This window comes from Rhincodon typus, chromosome 17 (genome assembly GCF_021869965.1).
Source record: "Rhincodon typus isolate 14 chromosome 17, sRhiTyp1.1, whole genome shotgun sequence".
NCBI classification, from domain to species: Eukaryota; Metazoa; Chordata; class Chondrichthyes; order Orectolobiformes; family Rhincodontidae; genus Rhincodon; species Rhincodon typus.
This window is the reverse complement of record NC_063348.1, coordinates 50,022,910-50,050,843: the sequence shown is the minus strand read 5'-3', so window position 1 is coordinate 50,050,843 and position 27,934 is coordinate 50,022,910. Positions and strand designations below refer to the sequence as shown.

At 40.0% G+C, this 27,934-nt stretch overlaps 1 protein-coding gene across 2 annotated transcripts; it reads right to left on the bottom strand.

The window, feature by feature from the left end:
- Nucleotides 1–423: 423 nt before the first annotated feature.
- fibinb (fin bud initiation factor b) lies at nt 424–23,131 on the bottom strand. 2 transcript variants are annotated; one of them, XR_007263974.1, is made up of 2 exons: nt 21,779–23,131; nt 424–752 (listed from the first exon to the last, which is right to left on the bottom strand). XR_007263974.1 is itself a non-coding variant. In XM_020510133.2 (1 exon), exon 1 carries the CDS (start codon nt 22,840–22,842, stop codon nt 22,225–22,227), a length of 618 nt encoding a protein of 205 aa, XP_020365722.1. In that variant the 5' UTR covers nt 22,843–23,131; the 3' UTR covers nt 20,702–22,224. The 2 variants fall into 2 exon arrangements, 1 of the variants encoding a protein (XP_020365722.1); XM_020510133.2 differs by lacking the exon at nt 424–752 and having other exon boundaries at nt 20,702–23,131.
- Nucleotides 23,132–27,934: the final 4,803 nt, after the last annotated feature.

Here is a 27,934-nt window from a genome sequence, read left to right as displayed (position 1 = left end):
GGAGCTTCCTCACCTACAAACTGTAATGTCTAGTAATATTTCTGCATTACTTCAGTAAATATCCAGTACAGGGTAGGCTATGTGGCTATCTCAAACCCAGTATCCTCCTTTAGAACACATCAGACATAGTGAGCATATTGAATGGAATCTTGAGAGCCATGACTGCAATCATCAAATACTAAGACTGTGGTTCACTATGTAATGAAAACAAATGCAGGCAAGTATGTTGCTGATATGAGATAGTCAAAGGCTAAAACATCATCTCCTTGTACGGGGGAGAGGTTCCATTGCATTCACTTCAAGCAAATGTTACGTGTAAATAACCACAAGCTACTTGTTAAGAAATCTCACTGACAATCAAATACGACTTGATATTACTTAAACTTTATTTTTTATTGCATGTAACAATCAAATTAAGATCCCTCAAGTAAGCAAGTTAAGCCTCACAACTCAACTTATCATTTGATTAGTCGTGGAATTTAACAGCGATTCCAACCAACAGTTTCTGTCTCTGGCTGTTTAGACTTCAGTCCTTGCGCAGTGTGGTTCTCTAGAGTTCTGTTACTGAAGAATCCTAAAGTTAAATTCTTATAGGATTTTCTGTCTTGTGAAATTTCTGATGTGATTTCATTGATGATACTTTAGATCCATTCATCCAAAACGTTGGTTACACTTCTGTAGTCATCAAGTCTGTAGCTTGCCTTCTTATCAGGAATACTTCCTTGTTCCTTGCTACATTTGGTATGAACCATCTGTTTGAAACAAAACTTTTTTGCAATTAATCCCTTTACCTCAGGACATTCCTTACGCAGGCAATCTTAATTCCCCTTTTTTATGAAAAACAGACTTGCTACAGTGTGTAAGCAAGCGATTCAGCCCATACTGATGACCCTCCAAACAGTAGCCCACTCAGACCCACCCTACCCCTGCATTTCCCATAGCTAATCCACCTAACCTACACATCTTTGGACTGTTGGAAGAAACCAGAACACCCAAAGGAAACCCACACAGACACAGGGAGAAGGCACAAACTCCACACAGACAGTTGCCCAAAGGTAGAATTGAACCCAGATCCTTGGTGCTGTGTGACAGCAGTGCTAACCAATGAGCTACCATGCTATCCTTATCACAAGGCAGCATGTTATTAAGCAGTTGTTACATCCTCTCTTCCAGGAAACAGGTTTTTTTAAGTTGCTTCTACTCTTTCCAACGGATGGATAATTGGCATGTTGCTTTTGATTTGATTTGATTTATTTTTGTCACATGTACCAAGATCTAGTATTGATGAAGAGTATTTTTTTTCTTCTGTACAGGCAAATTATCCCTTACATAGGTAGATCAGGGTAATGGAACTGAATGCAGAATATTGTGTTACAGTTACAGAGAAGGTACAGAGAAAGATCAACTTAATATACGAGAGGTCCATTTAAAAGTTTGATAACAGCAGGAAAGAAGCTATTCTTGAATCTGTTAGTATGTGTTTTCAACAGAGCAGTTGCCATGCCAAGCCATGATGCATCCAAATAAGATGCAGCTCCTGTCCCCTTCATGTCAGGAAACAGTTTATTCCAGAAAGAGTTCTTGCTGATTCTTTCAGTCCCTGAGCAGTTATTGAAGTTTTGAAGTTTACAGTATCACACAAGCATGTCAGGACTTAGTGTGGAAATTAGCCTGCAGCAAGCAATTTATATATTGACATGAATGTATACTGTATACATTGCTTAAACACCTTGATGCTGAAGTACCATCAAAAGATTTTTTTTTTGCCTCTGCATTCTAGTACGTTTAGGTACTGCCCCAACATCCACAGTTGGAGTGGAGTGAGCCTACTGACTGGTATGCTGTAGTGACTGTGAACATTTTGTTGAATATCCTGTGGGGACTTGAATACTTGAGGGCCTCAGGCTGTCAAGAGTCCTTTATATAGATGCAGGTATATATTCTTCCTTCTAAGCTGCCCAGGATGGGCGTGGTGGGAGGGAAGATCACTGGCAGAGGAGAAGTAGGACCCTTTTCAGCTGTCTTGAGATCAAGCTCCTGCACTGCTTGTCTGTTTCCCCTCTCTGTTGGCACCACCTAACTCCTTGAGAAGAAAGGGCACATGAAGTGAGGTTAAGGTTCCTGTTTCCCCCTTGCCTTGTCATTAATGCTATGGACTCATGGCTAAAATGATGAAGTATAAGTTTGACAGCCACTGAGAGTTCTTCTGGACCTGAGTCTCTAACCCTATCCAATGTCAGAGCCACAACAATAATCAGAAGTTAAACAAAATCTGCATCCTCCGTTTCAGTTGAGTGAGGACTTCTGGCATCACTACCTGTTGACCATGTCACTTATGGCTGAGTACAGAGGCACGCCTTCTGCATAGGGCTTAGCAGTTGCCTGCTGGTGAACATATGCCAGTGCCGTCGCTGAGATTTCTCAGCCTCAATGTTGGTGCTGCTGCAGAGATGCTGTGTGGTGGTACAGAGGGGCAAGAATTATTGAAAGATTCACAGACTCTAATAATAAAGGTTTCAGATGGCCTGCATATCTGGGAAGAACAGACAGCAATTTCCTCACTGGATTCTCCTTCTTTCATTCCTATCTCTCCATCCATCCCAGACTCATCACGGTCCTCCCCTGCTAGCTCAGCATCCTGCATTCAAAAGCAGTGAGGATTCAGCGAGCTTATCTAGCAGTAAGAGAAAGAAAAGGATTGAGTATAATGAATGACTGTGTAACCACTAAACACACATAGCCTTGCCAACTGGAAAATAACAGCAGCAAAGGTCAAAACCAGAAACAAACTAATAATGAAATTTGTTGGATGTAAAACGGATGCTGTTGCAACAATGATCTTCACCTCAGCACTAGCCCTGTCAGACTCTGTAGCACAGAACTGTGCATCTGTCTGGTATGGGTAAGCTACTCATCTTGTTAACATTGAATGGGACAATGTGCATCATAATTGCAACCCTCCACTTAATACTCCATCCTTGTAAACGTCTCTTTCCTTCATATTTTAAAAACAATAGCATAAAAACACTTTATGCAGCACCTCACTTATCCATGCAATAATGACATGTTCAAGTCATCTTCTGCTGACTTCTATCTCAGCACCCTGTTTAGGGCAACCTTCCAGAGCAAGATCCACCCACAGACATTCTCTGAATCAAGAAATGGGAAACATCAGAAGTCACTAAAAAGTTTCTTGTGACAAATCCAATCTGTCAAAAGGCAAACTGTCACAAGTGATCCTTGGTAAATGGGTTCAGAGCATTTCAGGACCCTCGCGAAGCATGCCTCCATTTTTTAGGCCTTGAGTAAAACCCTATACATGTTTGTGGAGAGACATGAACAATGCTGTACATTACTGAATTATCTTCTACAGACAAAATGGCAGACTAATCACCTTAAACTTAGCAAATCAGGAGGCAATTGCTTGACTCCAGGGATATGTATTCACGAAATAAATAAAGTCAGTAGGAAATGCAGTGCCTGTAAAGCATTAATACTTGAGAACATAAGACGGCTGTGCGCCCTTCAGTTCACATCATCCATGTGATGCTGAGGCTTGCAGGTCTGTCTGACATTTCTGTGCAGTGGCACAATTGGACAGAATGATGCTTCTATCTATGAGTGTCAATTCGCAGTGAGGAGACAGTGCCATTTGCCTTTGCCAGGTCCTTTTGTGAGCACAGTTGGGACTGACCTGTGCTGCTACTTCAACCCAGGCTGCCTAAATTTAATCAGTAATCCTCCTTGTGCCATCTGAAGTTGGACCTGGAGCATAACTTCTCGCAAGGCATCGCAAACCATAGGACCCACATCTGCTCTGACACATCTACGGGGGACAACATATACAGGCTGAGATAACAAGGTGTAGAGCTGGATGAACACAGCAGGCCAAGCAGCATCATAGGAGCAGGAAGGCTGACGTTTCGGGTCTAGACCTCATATACAGGCTCCTGTGTTGTCCTGGATTGCAGTGAGTGAGGGGGGTGGCTGGATGTCCTTTAAGCAATCAAATCTACAAACACAAAGACTGAGGTGGGTGTGAAAAGTTCCTATCCATACCCATGTGATTTATCATTTAACTCGTGCTACAACTCATTTATAATCGAAATGAGCTGGAAAGCATGTAATTACGTAAGAAAACTCAGCCAGGCCATGCTGGAAATGTCACCCTGTAAGATGCTTGATGCCATTCTTCAGCTCTAGTGTGGAAAATTGCAGCCAATTTGGTGAAATTGATTTTTGACTTGAACAGAATTCTAATCTGATCTGTAACAATTTTAAACACAAATAGGTCGATGGAAGCTATTTGTAATTGAGAAGTGCTAATTGTTATTAAAAGATCCATAAATTCATGAATACTTAAATGATTTATGATGTCTTGTACTCAAGAACTTGCATTTCAAAACCCCTTCATAAGTGAGGCAGTGTAATATGATTATTCTGAAGAGTTCAGTTATTGTGGGAGGTCACATTTGCCAGCATTGCAGTTAAAATGTTTGGGAACATTTTGTGCAGCTGGCGGATGTTAAGAGGAGTGGTAATTTTACAACATTCAAGTGCTAAAAATATATGATTCCCAAAACACATCATAGACATAAATCATATGGCAAATTTACTTTTTAAAAATGTTTTTGCAACACATTCCAAGCTAGCATATGTAATAAACTCATTGATTGAGGTTATGGTAATGAATCTAATTTAGTTAGAAAACTGATCAGTGGCAACTGGCTGACATTTACTTTAGTCTTTCGCCTTTCAGCAAATCACCACTATATTGTGATGAAGTATCGCACATTTCATCGTTTATTTTATACTGAAATTAAATGGTTCTATTTTTTTGTAAGGTAGAATTATAAAAATAAATCATAGACAAGCTTTTAATCTTGTTGCACGTGTACCAGTGCTAGTTTCTCAACTTGAATCAGAGATAGGCATTTATTTGGAAGTTCTGGCGAGCCATTGAAGCTAGCAAGTGTAAAATGAATTATATGTACAATGTGAATTACAATTTGTTATAGCACTTATTGGATGAAGCACCTTTCGTCATCTTTTCACACTTAAGAAAAAATAATGCTTACTAAACTGCTGAACAGCATGATGCAGGTTTACAAATATTTCCTCTTAGCTGTTAATGTTATACTATAATTATAACTGTAAAGCTAGTTACTATCGTTTTTCTGTATTCTTCAAAGTCACAGTTCAGACTTTATTGAGTTGCCTCTTCCCTCTTTGAAGGGCTGTTGTTTGAAGTTCCCTTCACATTTTTACTTGTGAAATTGTGTAGGTCTCTCTCTTAATTTATATCTGCATCCACTTTCGACTATATTGGTTCTCTTTAAAAAAAACATTTGTAATTATAAGTTAAAAATGTCAAAAGTTCTCATGAGTTCAAACTCATGATCTTGACAATGTCAATATAATTTTCTTAATAACATCAACAGGCAATCTTGTTAAATAGTATTCATGACAGAGAATGATGGTGATGGGTTGTTTTTTGGACTGGAGGCCTGTGACCAGCGGATTGCACAGCGATTAGCACTCCGTCCAATTTTGTTTGTCATTTATACAAATGACTTAGATCAGAATGTAGAAAACATGGTTAGTAAGTTTGCAGATGACATCGGGATTGGTGGTATAGTGGACAATAAAGACAGTTACATAAGATTACAAAGAGATCTTGATCAATTGGGTCAATGGGCTGAAGAGTGGCAGCTGGAGTTTAATTTGGATAAATATGAGGTATTGCATTTGGTAAAACAAACAAAGGTAAAACTAATACAATTAAAAATTGGGCCTTGGGTAGTGTTGTAGAACAGGGAGACTTAGGGGTTCAGATACATAATTCTTTGATGTTTGCATCACATATAGATAGGGCAGTTAAGAAGACCATTTAGCACACTTGCCTTCATTGCTCAGACCTTTGCGTATAGGAGTTGGGATGTTATGTTGAGGTTGTACAAGATGTTGGTGAGGCCTCTTCTGGAGTACTGTGTCTAGTTCTGGTCGCCTCTTATAGGAAGGACATTATTAAGCTGGAGAGAATTTAGAAGAGATCTACCACAATGCTGCCGGGAATGGTGTGTTTGAGTTATAAGGAGAGGCTAGGGACTTTTTCCACTAGAGCACAGGAGGTTGAGGGTGACCTTATAGAGGTTTATAAGATCATGAGGGATATAGATAAGGTGATTGCCAGGCGTCTTTTCCATAGGGTGGGGGATTTCAGGACCAGAGAGCATATTTTTAAGGTGAGAGGAGAAAGATTTTAAAAAGACACAAGGGGCAGTTTTTTTTACACTGAGACTGATTTGTATGTGGAATGAACTTCCAGAGGAAGTGGTGGATATGGGTACACTTACAACGTTTGAAAGACATTCAAATATGTACACGAGTAAGAAATGTTTGGAGGGATATGGGTCAAGCACAGGCAGGTGGGACTACTTTGGTTTGGGATTATAGGCGGTGTGGACTGGTTGGACCAAAGGGTCTGTTTCCATGCTGTATGACTCGATGATTCTATAACTCTGGTAAGTTACATCAAGTTTTAAATGATACAACCGTAAGGGGAGAGTGACAGATCCTGAAAACACACTGCATTATATGATGAGCACTGATGTCCTGCCAGTTTTGTTTTGTGTCACATTAAAAAAATATAAAGTCTGCATAAATAATCATGTGCTAGCTAGGTTGCAGTTTTGATTGACGTTTTTGGCCATTTTATTATAGGACATAATAGTGAAGGATAAAATGGAATTCATAGGGAAGTTAAAAAGGATGAGCTATGTAAAGAAACTTGAACAACATTTAGTTTTTTTTTATAACAAGGAAGGTTGAGGTGTGAACTGATTGGAGATGCTCAAGATTATTAAGGTTTATTAAGTAAAGATATGATATTTCTCCAGTGAGACGGTTTCAAAAAGGAACATACTAAGATACTGATAAAAACAATTGAAGGGAGTAAAATTGAAACAGTGTTAGTATGTGAACTTCTTCACAATCTCTTGGTGAAACACTCATAAATTCATACAAAGAAAATTACATTATTGCTTTAAAAAGACACAGGAAATTGAACTGGAGTGTGAATGAACACATTTTCTAGTGGAGAAAATTGCCAGTACAGGCCTGATAAGTCAAGTGGGCTATTACTGTGCTGTAACATTCCATGATTCTGTTGCTCTCTTCACCAGCCATTCCCTGCAAGAAATTATTTTTAAAAATATATAAGATGGCTTTTCTATAACAAATTAGAAAAGTATTTAGTTGCTCTTGTAATATATCTTTTTGTTTCTAACATTCTGCTATGTCGTTCAATAGTTAAAAGCATCGCTGAGATCAAGAAAAAGTGTATTCAATTAAGTATTTTAAAATAATACTTTAATGTTGTAGCATGTCTACTTGTTGACAAGGTAAATTTAGTAGCTTGTTGTTAGAAAATGTGGGTATACCATTAATCAAGTGGCTAAAAGCCGTTTCTTCCTGTATTTTCAAAATCCAGACATTTAATTTTGATTCTTCCTATCGCTTCTACATTGAAATCTTTGATGGATGTATAGTGGGTCAGTCTCAAGATTCTTGGAAAGTTGATTGTAGGGATAATACCAATGATGACCTCCAAGAAGCGGTTTCTTTTCTTTAAAACCCAATATTTAACGAGTGGCCATTAAAATGTTTCATTTTAAATTTAAGCAATACATTAGGCTATAATGACCAATCCAGCTAGTTCTTGCCAGAAGAAGTAAAGAGACATAGGTCAAAAGACAGTAGGCTCACAAGTGGTCATTTTTACAAACTCAAGTAAACCCTGAGGTCAGGTGTGGCAGGTATATTTAGCTCGCATTGCTACTAATGATGCTCACTTTTGGAGGGGAGAGGACGTCTAGGTCATACCAATGCTTATCATCGGTTTTATGGATTAATATTGAGTTTTGGGTTATTTGCCTGTATAAACTAGTCAGATTCTGTTTTTGCCCAGCATACATGTTTACAACCTTCCAGGAGGAATCACAAGAGTGCAAACTCTAGCTCATTTTTTACCTTCCTTGTTGACAGATACTAATTCTATCTCCTTTCTCACAAGCCTTTCTGAATTAGCTAACCCAGCACACTGGAACTGAACTTAAAAGAGCCAGTTTTTCTACTGAGGTGGGCAACTTGTGTTGGGAAATTTCCATGGATCTGCCTTGATTTAAAAGGTCCCATTACTTTCAACATTCACTCTAGTGAGGTTGGGGTGAGGGCAATAAATTCTGGTTGCCTCACGCTGGAAACAAATTGTACATAGATAGTGGAGCAGGAAGGTGCCGAGGCCAGTTAGAAAGCCCGTCTCCTCTCTGTCACTTCATATTCCCATGCCACTGCAGTACCCATGCACGCAATATCTACAAAAGGCAGATCTCAGGAGCCACGTGCAGATAAAAAAAAGTTCTAGCAGTTTAACAGATGCACTCATACACAGTTGATTAGCAACTCCTGTACCAATCTGAGTCCAGGTGCCAACCAATCAGTACTGTCCTCTCATACAACATAAATGTTGGTTTCACCTTACATTGATATTCTTGTAAATTGTCCTTATAAATGCAAGATGAATAGCTTTGACAAAATTTCATTTTTCAGCAGTATTCAAGTTCTGTACTACTAAATGACAATTTACACACTTGATGTTGTAAACTCTCATTCATCAAACCATTGTAAGTTTTTAAATCTATTCAAATGTTCAGTCTGATACAAATTTCTAGTCAATCACCACATCAATTACAGTTAATGCTTTAATAGCCTTTTTGAACTTTAACTCAAAATCTGAATTCAGCCTCCCCCACTAAGATAAGTGAGTTTGTGCTTTGACACTCTTTCAAGTATTCACAATAACATCCGCTGTAATATAAACTCTTAGGAACTGTCAACAAAAGTGTCTATTGAAATTGCAGGAAAAGAGAGTCTGTTATGCCAAACTGACCGCTTCATCCTGTTCCTGTTTAAAAGGTTGGATATTTTTAAAATGTCAGATCATAGCACTTAAACACACTTTATCCGCCCATTTAAAAAACCTCTCATATCTACTCCACAAATGTTTGATTCCCACGCTGTCAGTCAAGCCCTTGGAATAGCCAAAATAAAATCTGTACGATCTCAGTTTATCTTGCTTAGTTTGCGTTTCTCACTTTTATTGTAATCCACATCCATACCCCTAACTGGCAAAATTGGGATCTATATGAAATGGGGCAGACCTGTGCAACTGAGTCCTAGCACACCATTTTTAAAGAGCTTCAGAATTCGCCCCACTTTGCAAAAATCTCACCCAACATCTTTTTCTTACCAGTTAAACTCACCGAAGAGTGCCCTTCCAAAAGCAATTTTGTTTAATTTTGTTTTGTCTGCTTACTACAGATTCCATCCTGGAAAACTTGGCAAAACTCTTTTGAGAATTTAGCAAGATGAAAGACTTGTTGAAGGCAAAAAAATTGCAATGATCACGAAGATTAATAATCATAGGCTGCTGTATTTTATCGGAGTGCAAGAATCTATAATTTGTGAGCACATTGCTGAAAAACAGATGTTTAAAAAAGTCTGCTAAAATGTATAAATAGAACATGACCTTTCTTTTCCATTACTGTAATGTAGTATTCCAAATAACTGACAGTTTAAAACTAAATTGCCGTATTTTAGAAAATTCCAGACCACAGGATAAAAAATAATATATGACTGAATCAGCTTTTCAAAACAAAAATAAGGCACCTTTATTAATCATTTTTTGGTTTCTCATCTCATAGATTAGTTCCATTTTAGTAAACAACTTTATGGAGCCTTTTTTATGGTATACATAGTCAGCAGTGGGGTGCTGAAAACAAAGATGAATTTGACTTTCATGGCTGGTACCCTGTATACACGATCGGGTAGCCTGACACTTTATTTTTCCTAGAAATACTCAAATTCAGAGCATTGTAGACCCTTGAATCTGAAATTTTCTTTGCATGATAGTATATCATACGTTCTCCTCAATTTTCTCACTTTTAACTCTTCTCTACTAAAGGTACAGACTTATTAGTATGTTTTTGCCCACATTAATATACTTTATTTGTGAACCTAGGTGGCTATTCAGTAGGCTACGCAATGTGATAGACATCAAAATCTATTTTGACCTCTCATAATTGGATGGCCTCTAATACCTATCTAGTTGAGGTAATCTGCATGCTACCTTTCTGATCTGCATGGCTGAGTAATTCTTTCCATCAAAAGCCTGGGGAAAATCAATCCATTGTTTCTTTTTTGCGAATTTTTCACCTATCTTCCCTGAAAGATGTCAGAAAAATCGTTCCTCAGGTGCTGCTTCCCAATTAGTATCTTGATAGCGAGTGTGTATTCATTTCTCTCTCTGACAGTGACTGCCCATTGAACATTCAACCGCTTGATGCATCACAGCCAGGCTACATCTTGCCATCATCTGATACCCATATGCATGTGTGTACTTTTAGCAGCAGACACTCAGTAACAGTCAAGAGTCAAATAGAGTCATAGGGTCATACAGCACGGAAACAGGCCCTTCAGCCCAACTTGTCTGGGCCAACCAGATTTCCTAAACTGAACCAGTCCCATTTGCCTGTATTTGGCTCACGTCCCTCTTAAACTTTCCTATCCATGTACGTGTCCAGATGTCTTTTAAATGCTGCAATTGTACTCGCCTCTACCACTTCCTCTGGTAGCTTGTTCCATGTTTGAAGCACCCTCTGTGCGTAATAAGTTGCCCCTCAGGTCTGTTTTAAATCCTTCAGCCCTCTAGCTTTGGACCCCTGCACCCTTGGTAAAAGACCTTGGCTATTCATGACATCTATACCCTTCATGATTTTATAAACATCTATAAGGTCACCCCTCAGCCTCCTATGCTCCAACCATTCTCTCCTTATAACTCAAACCCTCTAGTCTTGGCTACATACTTGTAAATCTTTTTTGCACCCAATTATGATAGCGGTCCTGCTGAGTGCTAATGCTGCTTTGCAGACAAACAGGAAGAACACAGCAAGCCAGGCAGCATCTGGGAGAAAGGAGCAGTCAACGTTTTGGGTATTACCCTTCTTTAGTCCTGAAGAGGGGTAATACCCAAAACATTGACTGTTTCCTTCCTCCCGATGCAGCCTGCCTTGCTGTGTTCTTCCAGCCTCTTGTTTGTCTACCTTGGATTATAGCATCCGCTGTTTTTTTTGTGGCTAGTGCTGCTTCAGCTGAGATTGAAGAAATCAACACAAATTTCAGATGAAATTCTTGAATCAGTTTTGGATTTTATGGCTCAGTCATTCACTAAATAACATTGACTTGAAATGTTAAGTCTATCTTCCCCTATAGAATCTGCCAAACCTATCGAGTATTTCCAGCATTTTCTGTTCTGGATACATACTTTCACTATCTACAGTACTTTATCCATGCCCTAAATAATCTTGTTACTTAACATTGGTGGTGGTGATTGGTTAGCATGAGACCTACTATTGTTATTTGTGTAGGACCAAATTACTGCAGATGCTGGAATCTGAACTGAAAACAAAAAGTGCTGGAGACCACAGTGGATCAGGCAGTATCCATGGAGAGAAAGCAAGCTAATGTTTCGAGTCTAGGTGACACTTCATTTTGAGCCCTGGCTGCTGCCTGATCCACTGTGATCTCTAGCGTTTTTTTGTTTTCATTGTTGTTTGTGTTTTGTTTTGACTGCAATAGTTTTCAAGCATTTGTCAGCAATTTTCAATCCAAGGAAATCATTTTAATTTTACTCATCCATCGTGGCATGATTAACGCACTTTTTATAATTTATTTGATAAGTGGCTCAGAAATTGAGTAGGTGCTTCATTTATGGAAATAAGGACTGCATTGTCTCAGTATTTTCAATCACTTTTCTGCTGACTTAAATCTAATCAATCCATCTTAACGTTGGAATGAAATTTGCAAATGTATTTTCTGTTCAAAACAAAAATGCCCAAAATTTATGTTTTACTAGATTCAGTACAGCATTGTAAATCTTCTTAAATGGGAATTCCATAGCCATACAAAAGCAATGTTTAAAGAAAAGGCTTATGCTAAATAACTACTTAATGGTATTTTGCAAGGTATCAACCAGAGTGTTTAAAACAAGTGGGTACAGCCCAATTCTGCACTGCGATATTACAAGCTATATTAACATTTTTACTAAAATATACACACTTCATAATTAAGAAGGAAACATTTGGGTGACAATTTCAGAGCAATGGTACAGAATTATCAACACCCAGTTCTTTCAAATGACAGGTATAAACCTATTCAGCAAAAGCAGTACATTTACAATGCTAAATACTGATTACATCTTAATAATTTCATATTTTTAATCATCATAATAGCTAAAACCTTTTCCCTCTTTGTTTTTTCTCAATTGCACTTGCTTGAATCCTTTCAAGCAATTATTAGTTCACTACATCACTCTAGGAATATAGTGACACATAAGCTAGACCAAGTGTCAATTACTGATTCCCTTCCCAAAAGTATATTAAGAAACATGATGGGTTTTGGCAACAGTTTGTGATCATTTTATGGTCATCGTCATTTCAGTACCAGAAATTTTTAAAATTAGTTGAATTTAAATTCCACCAACTGCTTTGGTGAGATTTGACCTCATAGTAAGCGAAGCATACGCCTCAGCTTTGCTAGGTCAACGATATTACCACTACACCATCATCTTCCCTTGAGAATAAATGTAATAGCTGTTACCCTCTGATATATCTCCTAGATAGCTATTACAGTATCAGATCCAGCATCTACAGTTCTTTGTTTTAGTTTAGCTATTATAGTCATTAGAAGAGCTGCCCTTAAATCCATCAAAGCCAAGTTTCAGTCTGTTCTCACCCTGTGTCTCAATACATTTACTTTTTCAGCAAAAATTATTGATTAGTGGTCAAGGGAGAGACCCCTACTGACTTCCCCTTATGTAGCATTTATATTTTTTTTATTCATTCATGGGACAAGGGCATTGCTGCCTAGGCATGCATTTTTTCCCCATTCTTAATTGCCTAGATGGCAGATAAGAATTAACCACATTGCTGTGGATCTGGAGTCACATGGAGGTCAGAACAGGCAAAGATGGCAGTTTCCTTCCTCAAAGGACATTAGTGAACCAGGGGGGCTTTTCCTAACAATCAGCAAAAGTTTCCTGCATTGGATGATTATTTCCAGATTTTTATTGAATTCAAATTCCCAATCTCTAGAGGCAGAATTTGAACCCAGGTGCCCAGAACATTGCCTAGATGCCTCAATTAACAGTCCAGTGATAATACCACTAGACCATCACTTCCTACATAGATACTTTATATATGAGTAGAATTCAACTTTTTTTTTCTTTATTTACTCACAGGATGAGGGTGTCACTGGCTAGGCAGCATTTATTGCCAGTCCCTAAATCCCAGAGGGCAGTTAAGAGTCAACAACATTCCTGTGGGTCTGGAGTCACAGAAAGGCCAGACCAGGTAAGGATGGCAGTATCCTTCCCTAAAGGACATTAGTGAACCAGATGGGTTTTTCTGACAATTGACAATGGATTCATGATCATCATTAGACTCTTAATTCCAGATTTTTTTTTATTGAATTCAAATTCCACCATCTGCCATGGCTGGATTTGAATCCAGGTCCTTAGAACATTATCTGGGTCTCTGGATTAACAGTTCAGCAATAATACCATTAGGCCATCACCTCCCCCTTTAGACTTCTTAATTTCTCTTTATTTAACACTGGAATTTGAATTCCTAATTGCTATGATCAAATAAAAATATTACTTTCCAAATTGGTGTTGCTGATTTCTACAGGATAGCTGGCCAGTTGCACTGTGAGAAAGAGAGTCTATTGATGCAGTAGCTTTCACATCCCAAAAATTGCCACCTAGCCAATTGTTGCTGATTTGCAATCAAATGCAGCAGCCAATTTCTACACACCACAATCATACAAGCAACAGCAAAATACCTGTAAACAGACAGTTAATCTATTTTAGTGCAATCAGTGGAGGACTAACTTTACAGGAACGGTAACATAGTGGTCTGGCACAGCATTAGTAATCCAAAAGTCTAGATTAATGTAGCAGAGACATATCCCATTATAGCTGCTGGAGGAATTTAAATCCTGTTAAATACATTTTTAATGAAAATGGAGACAACAAGACAATTGGATTGTCATAAAATGCATTTAGTTCATTAATGCCCTTTACAATAAGAAATCTGCAATTCCTACCTAATCTGGCCTACATTTGACTCTAGACATACAGCAATGTGACTGACCCTGAATTGCTCTTTGAAGTGGCCTGACAAGCCACTTAGTTGTTCTGACCTACTATAAAATAGTTAGATAAGAATAAAAGCAGGTCACCAGCATTAATGTGGCAGTGGGACCAACAAAGACATGTTCAGTCCAGTGAACCCTGCATAATCCTCATTAATCTATCTTGCCAAAATGAGGAGAGCTTTCCACAGATTCCAACAAGCTCCAACAGTACTCGTTGAACCATACCTTTAAACTAATATGCAAATCTGCACCAATATCATACATTTGGTAGCAGTAGTGCAGTGGTATACAGTGGAAGGAATTAGCACTGAGAATCATCAGCATTGACTGTGGACCATGTAAAGTCTTATGGCATCAGGTCAAAAAAAGACAAGGAAATCTCTTGTTGATGTTCAGCTGCTTCCCTCCCTAACTGATGAATGAGGACTCATCGGTGATGCATATCATTTGGAAGAAGCACTGAGAAAGACCATACATTTTGGATGGGTAGACTTCAATATTGTATCATCAGGATTGGCATTATTTCTCACCCGATCTTGAAGCAAATTACTGCCTAACTGCATTAAGTAGTGAGAAAACGAACACTAAGGAGAAATCCTCTATTTGACCTCATACTTGTACACTTGTATCTATCTATGACAGTATTGGTAGGAGTGACTAGTGAGCAATCAATATAGTAACAAAGATGCACCTTCAATGTGAAGACATCCTCCATCTTGTTATGTGGCAGTGTCAATGTGTTAAATGGGGTAGATTCAGAGCAGAAATATAGACTCAAAATTAACATTGATGAGGCAATGGGGGCTTGTAAACCAACAGAAGTGTATTTAACCAGAATCTGTAAATTTTATGACCTTGCACATCCCTCACTCCACCACTACCATCAAACCAGGGGACAAATTGTGGTTCAGTGAGGAGAACAGCATAGCTTGTCAGGCATGCCTAAAGATTACACACCAGCCTGATAAAGCTAGAGCACTGGATTATGTGACTTCTAAATGGTGGATTCAGCATGCTATAAACAATGCTAAATATTCTTACAACAAACAGATCAGATCAAACAACACTAATACAACCATTTTCAGCCAATGGGGCTTAGTGGATGATTCAGTTCTTCTCATCCTAGGATCCCTTATGTCAAATGCAAATCTTCATTCAATTTGATTCAATCTATGTGATATCATGACTGATCACAGTGAATACAAAAAAGACTATGGGTCCCAACAAAATTTTGGCTGTAGTGCTAAAGGTTTGCACTTCAAACTAGCTTAAACCTGAGCTAAACAGTTCCAGTACAGCTACAGCATCAACCCAACAAAGTAGAAAATTGCACAAATATTTCTTGTCCACAAAATGCCAAAACAAATTCAATCTAATCAATCAGCAGCCACAGATTTACTCCCAATCACTAGCAAAAGTTGGAAGTCTTCATCTTCAGTGATATCAAGCAGCACTTACTCAATGTTAACTGCTGATTGATACTTGATTTGGATTCAATTGGGGTCATTTGGCACCTGACCTAATTACAGCCTGACTCCAAACTTAGAAGAGCTGAATTTAAGCAGTGATGACAGAGCAACTGCCTTGATATCAAGCCTATATTTAACTGAGTGCGCATTAAGGAGCCCTAAAGGAATTAAAATCAATGGAATCAGAAGAAAAACTCTCCACTGATTAGAGTTTTACCCTGTGCAAAGAAAGATCATTGTAGTCTTACAGCTGAATCATCTCAGCTGTACAACCTCACTGCAGAATTTCTTGATATTTTCCTGATCAATCTGTTCAGAGATGTTGTTACACACCACTGGAGCCAATGGGGCTCAAATCCAGGCCTCCTAGCTCAAAGCTGGGAACAAGGCCACTGCACCACAAGAGCCACGTGTAAAATTTCTCAGCAAACGATCCTGTCTAGTTTCACGTCTTGCTGTATTGACTTCCCTCCATCACGAAGTCTGAAGCGGGGATTTCATGGTGTTCAATTCCATTTGAAAATCTTCAAATAATGTTGGTGCTTCCATGCAACAAGACTTGGACAACATTCAGGTTTGGGCTGATAAGTGATGAATAATGTTCATGTGAATGAAGTGGCAAATAATGACACTCTCCAAAAAGAGTGAATTTAAACATTACCAGATAAATCCAGTGGCATTTCCATTACTGAACCCTCTGTTATCAACATCCTGGGAGTTACCATTGGCCAGAAACTTAACTAGAAAAACCATATAAGTACTGTGCTAAGGCTGTACTGGTGCAGTGATAGCATCTCTACCTTTAAGCCAAGGCCTAGGTTCAAGTCCCACCCTCCATCAATGTGTAACATAACATGTCTAAACAGGTTGATCAAAATAACTATAAGTAACGTGCTTGCCACAGGAGGTCAGCGGGTGGGAATTCTGCCTAAACAACCCACCTCATGTATCCCCAAAGCCAAGGCACAAGCCAAGATTGTGATTGAAATACTCTCCATTTACTCAGCTGAGTATCACTCCAATATCTCTAAAGTAGCTCAATACCATCCAAAACAAAGCAGCCAATTTGATTGGCACACACATCATTTTGAACATTCAATCCTTCCACCATAGTGGCAACAATGTGTATTGTCCACAAGATGCCAAGAATCCTCGAGCAGCACCTTTCAAATTTGTAACCTCAACAACTTAGAACAGCAGGATGCATAGGAATTCCACCAACTGCAAGTTCTCCAAATCACACACCATTCTGACTTGGAAATATATTGACATTTCTTCACTACTACTGGGTAAAATCCTGCAAGCCCCACTTTTAACAGCACTGGGTGTATGTAGGCTACACAGAATGCAGCAACTTAGAAGGCAGCTCACAACAACCTTCTCAAGTGCAATTAGAAATGGGTAATAAATACCATCCTTGCTGACTTCACATGAAGGAATACCTCTAGGTTTCATTTTGTGCCAAGATTGTTAAGGCATCTATCTGAATGGACATTCAACCAAAAAAGTGGCATTTGTTGACCATGGCACAGCCTCTGTAGTACACTGAGGGTATGAATCCAGATTAAGTAATTAAATCCTGCTTTTATGCTCAAATCATGACTTTCAAACCAAGAGGCAAAATAGTACCGAATGAGCCATGCTGACAAGTGGAAGACTTTCCTCATGAGTGAAGTTTAATACACTGATTATTTTTTATCAAATCCAACAGAATATTTCCTTGAAAAATATAGTCGAAACTTGCACAACACACTGATACATTGCTAAGTATATTCACGCTAATTATCTTGCCTTCCACGAAATTGGATCCGGGTCTATATTTCGTTCCATTTATTATGATCCCAGGGGTCGGCAGCCCAATATTGCAATTTAATCTAACAACTCAAGTAGATATTTGACAAAGCTTTTAAAATTAGTTTAAATTAAGATACAGATAGTTTAGGGATTGAAATAGCCCGATCTAATCTTATTTTACGTTTTTTCAACCAAGAAAATAATATTTAACTGATGCATCTAACACTGAAATCAGTTGGCGGATTTGAACACTGGGCGGTGCAAATAAGTCACAAATGGCATTTCACAATTGTCCTGATGTGTTAACTTTGATTCTGTATAATACGCTAAACGTTTGCACGTAATACAGTGGCCTTAGAAATGCATGTACCCTACCATTGAAACCGTTACATTTGCAGTTTAAATATGTATTAAAAAAATAACTTTTTACACAAATGTTCCATTTTTATCCCGACTTTGGGATGCGTCATATGAAATAACATTTACAAAGTAAATACTTTTGTGAGACTTCACAGCTGTTGAATAGGGAAATATAATATAAACCCTTAAAACAAAAGCAAAATACTGCGGGCGCTGAAGATCTGGAATAAAGAATAGAAAGCACTGGAAATATTCAGCAAAATCTAGCAGTATCTGAGAAAGAAAGCAGAGTTAACATTTGCGTCCAACATATCTTCTTCCAAACTAAAGACAGAGGTCGAAAAGTGATAGGTTTTATGCTGTAGAAAAAGGTTGGCGGAGTAAGTGGAACAGAAGGGAAGATTAGTAGACGGGGAAGATTATTCGTCAAAGAGATTACAGAACAGAAAGCAAAGGGAGTGAAAATACTTGTAGGGAAGTGACAAAACTTGGCTCCAGAGTAGAAGCAATCAAGTGTTAACTCTGTTTCACTCTCCACAGATGCTATCAGACATGTTGAGTTACTCCGGCACTTGCTTTTATTATAGAGCGTATATGTACCTCGTCAGTCCCAGTAACTAAGAAAGTTGGCCAATGGAGAAGAAACACATCACTGGTAATTTCAGGGACCATACCAGGAGTGAATTGTTGCCACAGCGGTGTCTCCTCTAGAATTCTGCTCCTTGGTCGCCAAATTATTTTGCTTATTGACTAAAAATTGACCAAGACAGCCCTTTTCTAATTGGTCTGGAGTGATGTCGTTTCGATTAAATTCAATTGTCAAAAATATTCAGTTACATTAAACCGTAAAGTCAACAACCTCCGCATCAAAAGTCTCAAAGATTCTGGACAAATATTTTAGAGCTTGCATTCCCGAAGACTACTTCGAATTTGGCTAATTCTGCAGAGCAACAGCCTGACAAACGTGATCGCATTTGGTGAACAGAATTGTAGGGCTTTGCTACACCATAGAAGCAGGGAACTGCTGGGAGAGATACCTTTATGGCAAACGTTGCTGCAGATCCTTCTGTGCGTGGTGGTTTTATTTTCTAACAATGAGAACTTGTATATTTTAATTTGTACAATTGAGTTAGGACAATACAACCTTCCCCTGCAGTTCTACCGTATTTCTCTTTTCATTATGCAGAATAAGCTATGTTTAACACGGAAGTAGTCTTTACCCTTCCTGAACTATCCTGAATCTAGAAACATTTGTGAGTTCGCTGATGTAACTTTGATTCATTGAAATAGGTTGGTACTTGTGATATAAAATGCAGTACAATGCAAGTTCTTTGTGTTCTCCATGCAAGGCACAGAAATGTTGATGCCCATTGTACAGCCAGAAGGCTTAGCTTTGCTGGGCATTGCTGTCCTCCAAAATGAACCATTTCTCGCCCACTGAAAGTGGCATCAGCTGCGGATATCACCACGGCCGTCATGGACGTGCCTTGGCCCTTCCTTTCCTCCGTATTTCTTTGTTCCCCCACTTCCCCGAAACACATTTCGAAAAAGAAACAAGAGAACCTGAAACTGGTACAAATTGTGTCGGCTTGTCGTGTTCAGGATACCCCAGTTTCATGGTGCCCCGCAGCCTCACAGCATCGTTTGAAATAATGCCCTGGAGGATAACCAAGCTAACAGTGAAGGCAACCAGAATTACCTGTTTTGGGGGAGAAAAATGACGAATCTTTGAGAGCTATGGACTAAGTCTATCAGATGGTTTGAACATTTCTCCAAGTCCTTCGGAAGGAGAAGCGGGCTCTGTCTTAACATTGTAGACCATTAATACATAGATTAACAATGAAAGATCCAAATTCATATAATCTTTGTTGGTTATCTTTAGATGGTCAAGAAGCAGACCGGGGTAACCATTGTTTTCTAACTGAAAATGCGAACGTGGCTATTGATATCTTCGCAACTGCTTTCACAGTTGGAATACTCATGGACTCCACAGCGGGAACATACCTCAGTTAGATGTAAGTGCAGTGGACTGAGCCTCTCTCTCTCGGGAGGCTTAGGCACAACACTCTGACTTGCCACTTTTATGAAGTGCTCGGGTAACTTGCTGACACTTCATAAAAATAGTATTTTCTCTTTTTTGACGTTACAAAGCACAGACAAAATAAGCGGGTGGCACTCATCTGGTATGATAGAGTATGTCTTCACTGCGAGACAACAAGGTGCAGAGCTGGATGAACACAGTCTTCACTGCTGTCATTTTACTGGCGGGTTTCACTCACTGCGCGACTACTAATGCAGACTGGTCGCTTTAAAAACACTGTTACACAGTCGCTGATATCTGAATAAGTGCGGCGTCCTCCAATTTGTACCCTACCGCCTAGAAGGGATGAACTGCCTGAACACAGATAGCCGCCATTTATTAAGGTTAGAAGGATATGATTGCTGATGTCTGCTCCTTTATAACAGTGAAATAATTCATGAGCACCTTCTAAAGCAGCCTCCATCAAAGCAGTTTCCACTTGGTAAGAAGCCCAAGCCATGTGAGGGAAGCCTCTCGCTGTCATTTGGCTTCGTTGTGTCGAAGAAGCAGATTAAAACCAGACTCCTAAATGATCCGGCACTTTGTGCGCGTGTGTGTGTGTTGATGTGAGCCGAAAACATTTCACACGAAGGCAAAACAAAAACCGCTTTAACTGCAGTCTTTGGGCATCTTCTGGTGAAAAAAAAAAATCAGGGTTCCTTGACCATCTTTAAAGATTTCATAAAACGCCAGCTCTGCTATAAATGCCACCAATAAATAGTCATTCTAAAGGGAAGACTTTTAATTAAAACCCATCTTAACAACTCCAAACTGAATTTATGGTTTAGCAACACAAATAGATTGCTGGAAAAGCTCATCAGGTCTGGCAGTTATCTGTGAAGAGAAATCAGAGTTAACGTTTTGGGTTCGCTGACACTTGCTCAGAATTTATGGTTTAGCCTCCATTTTTGCATCTAGACTGTGTTTCAAAGAAAAAGAACCCGAGCTATACTGGTGTGGAAGAAGGATAGATCCAGATAAGGGCAAATCAGAAGGGGCATCATGAGCTAATCGTCAAATAAAACCCAAATTGTTGCGCAAAAGAAACGTTATTTCCGCTCTAATTCAGGGTTAAATTGTAAGGTGTAATTTTTTTGGATTGTAGACCGTCTGTAGAATGGATACTGAAGGCTTGGCAAATTCCGTCCACGTTGTGCCGATCCTCATCACACCACCGCCTCCCACCCCCCACCAGCGCAACAGGCCCCCACAATCTGGGTCACCCCGGAGGAGGGCTCAATCACTGCTCCAGCCACAGCGTGTCAATATCTCTGCTTTCAGTATGTAACTGCTCAATTCCGCCTTCACAACCACTCCAGACAATACACGCTTTCAAATGCTTATTCAGCAGCTGGTGGTTTAACACGGAGTCCGCGCGAGAGAGAAAAAAATAAGTTTTATAAAAATAATTCCTGTAGCTCACTTCAAAACAGCAAACCACAAGACACATTCAGAAAGTAAACTTATTAACTGGAATCGGGGCATTTTTTTTTAACCACTTGGACGGAAACTGGTGCCAAATCCAGACTTTAAAGGGAACTCATCAATCAAAAAGCTGTCAGCTTGCCGTAATCGAGCAATGGGGCATGTAGTTGCTGGATATGACCCGTGTGTTCCAACGGTGGGAGGTAAAAGAGCGCTGTTACTCAGACTCAGTGCCCGGGGTTTTTTTCGATTTGTTCATCCGTTTTAGACTTTCTCCCTCCCTTACTCCCGGCCAATTGAATTAGGGTTCCAGACTGCAAAAAAAGGCCTACTTATACACACTTCAAACAATAGACATCTGCACCGACTGACTCACCCCCACAACCCTCAACCCCGAGCGCTGGGTTCTTCTATCACGGCGAAATTTTCATTCTCTCTCTTTCTCTCTGTCTCGTATTAAAATACTTTGTACCTGCCTGCGGTATTTGAGGCGAAAGAGATCAGTATGTATTTAAAGAACCGAGAACATGTACAACAGTAAACGGTTGACAAACTGTAAAATCTACAGGGTAACAACGAGGCAAAATCCTGCCTTTGATTAGAAAGCTGGGTCACGGTTATCGATGTCAGAAAGCAATGTTAGTTTATATTCAATAGAAAGTGAGCAGTGGGGGGAGGCTATGGACACACGTTGCCCAAATCTCACATTACACCAATCGAATTTGATAAATATGCTGCAGAAGTAAATGGCATGTTATTATGCTCGGGGTCAGGAGGGTCGGGGAGACATGGGACGTCGGCCCAGCGTGGCTCAGTCAGATCTCAGCTCTTCATGAAATCGTTCTTCAGTCTGCTGAGCCTTGTACCGTGACTTCTGATGATCAGGGTAAGGAGTTCGTGCTTATCGCTCAAGCCCGACGAGATCTCCAGCGTCTCCCTCAGAATCTGCCTGGTGTGGTACAACATGTGCAGCACCTCGTCGTTGATCTTGTTCACTTCCCTCAGCTCGCTTTCTTGGCTCTGGCGGAACTTCAGCTCCAGCTCAACCAGAGAGCGGTCCGAGTGCGAGAACGCCTCCCCGATCTGGCTGGTCTCCCGGCGCAGGTAATTGCCGTAGCTGTCCTCGCCGTCCAGGTCATGGGCGATGCTTCTGCCGACTCCGTCCAGCACCCTGGCCGCGTCCTCCACTTGCCGCTGGATGATGAGGATCTCCTGCTTGAGGAAGGTCTGTAGGTCGGCTTCCATCCCGCAACGTCGGTCGTCCGAGACGCGGAAAAGCATCTGGCACTTTTCGGGGTCGTCGTTCTCTTCGTAGTCACCGTCCGGCACGAAGTAATGGTGAAAAGTACCATTGGACATCTCCGGGTGCAGGGGCCCTGTGAAGTAGCCCTGAGTTAGGGAGCACAGCAGACTGGCGTAGAATACTCGCAGAGCCAACATCTTCAATGCAACCCGCCGGGCAGAAGCCGCCACTCTTTAAGACCTTTTGGAAACATAGACTTTTTCTTTCCCCATTGTGGGACCCCCAGCGGAACATCCCCGTCAAGTCTCCGCTCCCATCTCCGACCAATGATTCCTCTGCAACCCAGCCGTAAGGTGTAATTTGAGTTGAGCTTTTTTTTCACTCTGCTTTCCACGTCTCTCTCTCTTTCCAACAAGTGTTTCTGCTCAGCCGTCAAATCAGGGAGAATATGGAAAGCTTAGATGACAGTCCTTTGGCAGGCGCCCCGAACAGACCAACATCTGGCTTTTGAGAGGACACGAGCCAGCGACGTGTCCTCTCTCTCTCTCTCAGAACTGGGAGACAGTTATAGCGCCAGTTACATGGGTCCCAACTAACCCCTTCGTCTTTGCTTTTGAAGAAAAAATACTGCTTCGTAAATAAAACTTTGTTAAATATTGTTTTCTGTGCGTGTTGGCAAACCTACTTTGCGCCTTTTAAAACTTCACTCCCTCTCTAGTTACCGGGATCCTTTCGAAATTTTAGAGCTTCCTTTCTCTGACCGGACCCCCTCACTTGAACTAGGGACGTGATTTAAAACATCAGCAAACAGCGCCTTCCCCACTTCCAAAATAAATCTCTGCTCATTTCGGACACCGATTGCTAACAGGTCAGTTTGACTGAGCTGACCTCCTCCGTAGTGCCATCAATGAATACTGTCGCTTGTTCAGTGCTGTAAGTTTTACTCTCCCAAACAAAATCAAAACAAGCCTAAGGTAGTAGTTTTAAAGGGATTCACTGCAGCCACGATTCCTGCTCATTGAGAAACTCCACTTTTTACTTCAAGCCTCCCCTTTCCCAAACCAACTTCATCATTGTTTTTGTAACGCTATCATTCACTTGGTGGAGATTTCGAGCTATTTTGTTCCTTCTGTACGGTTCGAGGTCCAGTTTCACTGCAATAAGTGTACGGATCACACAGAGCCAGATACTGGAACTGACCCACAGCAAATAAATCTTATTACTTAATAAAACCCGAAAGAACTGCGGATGCTGTAAATCAGAAACAAAAACAGAAATTGCTGGAAATGCTCAGCATGTCTGACAGCATCTGTGGAGAGAAATCAGAGTTAAAGTTTTGGGTCGAGTGACCCTTAGAACTTATTTCTTTTTTATATGCTAATTATTATAAATTAGCATCGAAGACACGAAACGAGGAACTATGGTTTCGGTATAACCCCAATTTGTTTTCCGACAAGGTCAAACCATAACTCGTCTTTTTCTCATTTGACGACATTCAGTATGTCCTGTTTTATTTTAAAAGATTGTTTGAGTCAAACTCTAGAATCAGTATCAGAGGCACCTTAACTACCTGAGATAGTAGGAACTGCAGATGCTGGAGAATCTGAGATAACAAGGTGTAGAGCTGGATGAACACAGCAGGCCAAGCAGCATGAAATCTGACGTTTCGGGCCTAGACCCTTCTTCAGAAATTTGAAGAAGGGTCTAGGCCCGAAATGTCAGCTTTACTGCTCCTATGATGCTGCTTGGCCTGCTGTGTTCATCCAGCTCTACACCTTGTCATCTCACCTTACCTACCTGGTTGTTTTCTGTAATGCAGCCAGCTAAGTTGTCAGGCAACAGCTAAAGTAGTTTGCAGCAATCTGTAATAAATAAATGCAAAGAGAGTCATACTGGACTCGAAATGTTAACTCCCTCTTTCCACCGAAGCTTCTTGGCCTATTAAGTTTCTCCAGCACTTTCTGTTTTTGTTGCAAAACGTGCATCTAACGCACATTGAAAGGAGAGTTTATGTAATATTGACCCTAACTTAAAAAAAAACAAATAAAAAGTGTAAAGAGAGTGAGGGGATAAGACCTAATACTACTCTTTCTTTCAACCTTCACGTTTTATGTGTCTTTTTGTAAACAATTGAAATCACAAAAAGAGAAATAGTTCAGAGACTCAAAACCAAATTATTGCACATCTCCAAAGGATCTGCGCTCTATGTTTGATAATCGACGCCTTCCTGTCGCCAATCACTTTAACTCCCCCTCCCACTCCCTTGATGACATGTCTTTCCTGGACCTCCTACAGTGCCACAATGACGGCCACACGCAAATTGGAAGAGCAACACCTCATATTCCGCCTGGGGAGCCTACAGCCCCATGGCCTTCACATAGAATTCACCAGTTTTAAAATCTCCCCACCCCTGGGCTCATCCCAAGTCCAAACCTCCCTCTCATGTGCCTTCCTGACCTAACACAACCTGTCCATCTTCTCTCCCACCTATCCAGGTGGGTCTTGAACCCAGGCCTCCTGGCTCAGAGGTAGGGACAACTACCACTGTGTCACACAAGCCCTCAACTCCTCAAGCTAGGGGCAAGTATTTTCAACTGCTTTAAATGAGCACATCTGCATTAGATTAGAAATGTGCTGTCTTATGGTGCAATGGTAGCGCATCTATCCTTGGACATGGAGGCCCAGGTTTAAGTCCCACCTGCTGCAGAGGTGTGTAATAACATCTCTGAATAGGTTGATTAGAAAAATAGGTTTATAAAAAAAAGGTAGGCTCCTTACACAATGTTAGGCTCCATTCTCAATGACTCAGGTACTGAAACAGTCTGTGCCCATATGCAGCCCCAGTTTTACATTGGACTGTCAGTCTTGATTTGGTTTTGTATGAAGTTCTGGAAAGTAACTTAAACCCAGTATTTAAGAAGCAAGTGTGCTATCAGCCAAGCCATAGGGGACAGCTCACACTATTCTGGCAGTGAAAACAGTAGGTGCAGGAAGGTCCAGCACGTCCATGTTTCCTTCCAAATCACACACCCTCCTGATCTGAATATTTCTCATCATTCCAAAATTAAAACTGTGCAAATTGTTCCTTATCAGCATTGTTGAAACTTTCTCCACACAAACTGCAGTGGTCCAAGAAGGAGGCCCATGACCACATTCTCAAGGACAATTCAGTGGCAATGAATGCTTATCTTGCTGCTATACCAAGATCACTATAATTTTTAAACAATTTTATTTTACTAGGCAACATTTATTTATTGCTTCCAGTAGTTTTTAAACCATTGATGAGGACACTGATTTCTTTAAACTGAACCACAAAGGAAAAACGTCATTATGTGTCAGAAATGTGTATGGACAGTCTACTATATACTAGTTCTTAACATTATAAGCCTAAAGTACTGGTAAAAAATAAGCCCCAAGCTTATTCATTTCTAGTATTTCTTCTTGAAGCCTCAGAGTGTGTTTATGTTGCAACTTGAGCATAGCTATAGAGTTGTTCTTGCTTGGCAGCCACATTCAAGTTGCACTACAAACCTGTGACCAAGTCCAGAGAATCTAGGATAGAGTATTGTAAGAGGCCTGGATGAGACAGTATTATATCACTTAGATTTCAGCCTTCATGGAGTAAAATTTCAGATTGTTTTCAGATCTGGTTATAAAACTATTTCACTCCACTTAAACCAGCCCACATTTAATTTGAATACTGTGAGGGTGCAGGTCCCCTGATGGTTCTTCATCCGCATACACTTTCACGATGAGCGTTCTTTTCTAGGGCAAGTGAAGTACAGTTTGAGGCAGTAAGCAGATAAAAACAGCATATTGCCTGGCTGTGCATATACATATTTACTAGTCCCTGTGTAAGTCCACCCTTATGAAAAAAGAAATACTTTCATAATGTGCTAAGTTGTAACGAAACACAGGTGTGCTCCCGAACAACTCACAATTAAGCACCCCAAATTTAATTGATTCAGAAACACTGGGAAATTTTAAACTGGCAAGAATTTGGTGTTTGTGCGATGTATTTATAAATAACAAATTCATTTTAATTATACTGAATACAAGAGTTTTTATTTGGAAGACAATTTGGATGTATAACCACAATACACCATGATACAAATGAAGTTGCAATTTTGCTAATTCCATTCATTATGGATTAGAGACAAAGAAGAAAGGGCAGAGAGATCTAGAAGCTCAGCCTTTGAAATGTGTAGATTTATAGATTGATGAATATGTGCAGATTCTTCCAATCTCACGTTTGCAGTCTAAGCTGTGTTTTTTTCAGTTTGCACTTCACACACAGCTGAATAAGGTTTGTGGATAGAAAAAGCCAGAACTAATGCAGAAGAACCAATGGCTGATCGAGAAGTGGAAAGAAGCAGTGTGAATATTAGATATACAAACACTTCTGGCTATGATTTATGGAAAATATTGTCCAGTCACAGAATGCCAGGGGTGAGAGTTTTACTAGGTGAATAAGAGAGAATGATGACTGGTTTAGACAGACGCAAGTGTAATCAGAGCAAAGGATAGTCATTTGTAGTGCCATTAGCAAAAATCTGCCTGAAAATTAGGACATGTAGATTTTTATGAAATTGTGGCGGAAATAACTACTACGAGGGTATAGGGGAGATGTCAGAGGTAGATTCTTCACACAGAGATTGGTGGGCGTGTGGAATGCGCTGCCAGCAGTGGTAGTGGAGTCAGATACTTTAGAGACTTTTAAGCGACTCTTGGATAGGCACATGGAGGATAGTAAAATGTAAGGCTTGCAGGGTCGATTGATCTTAGTAGGATAATAGGGCAGCACAACATCGTGGGCCAAAGGGCCTGTAGTGTGCTGTACTGTTCTATGTTCTATGTTCTTAAGTCCAGATAAAAAGCGACCAGAGAATGATAAAATATTTTGGAAGATCTAGAGTGTTGGAGGGTAACACGACTACAATAACTACCTTGTAGAGATTTATGAAATCATGACGGATATAAGTCAAGTGAATGGCATGTGTCTTTTCCATGGGGTTGGGAATTTCGAGGCCGAGGGCATATTTTTAAGACGAGAGGGGAAAGATTTAAAAAAAAATACATGCTGGACTACCCTTTTACACAAAGAATAGTTCATATGTGGAATGAACTTCCAGAGAGGGTGGTGGATGCGGGTACAGTTGCAACATTTAAAAGACATTTGAATAAGTATATGAATAAGAAATAGTAGGAACTGCAGATGCTGGAGAATCCGAGACAACAAGGGTTCAAATGTCTTTTAAATGTTGCAACTGTACCCGCATCCACCACCCT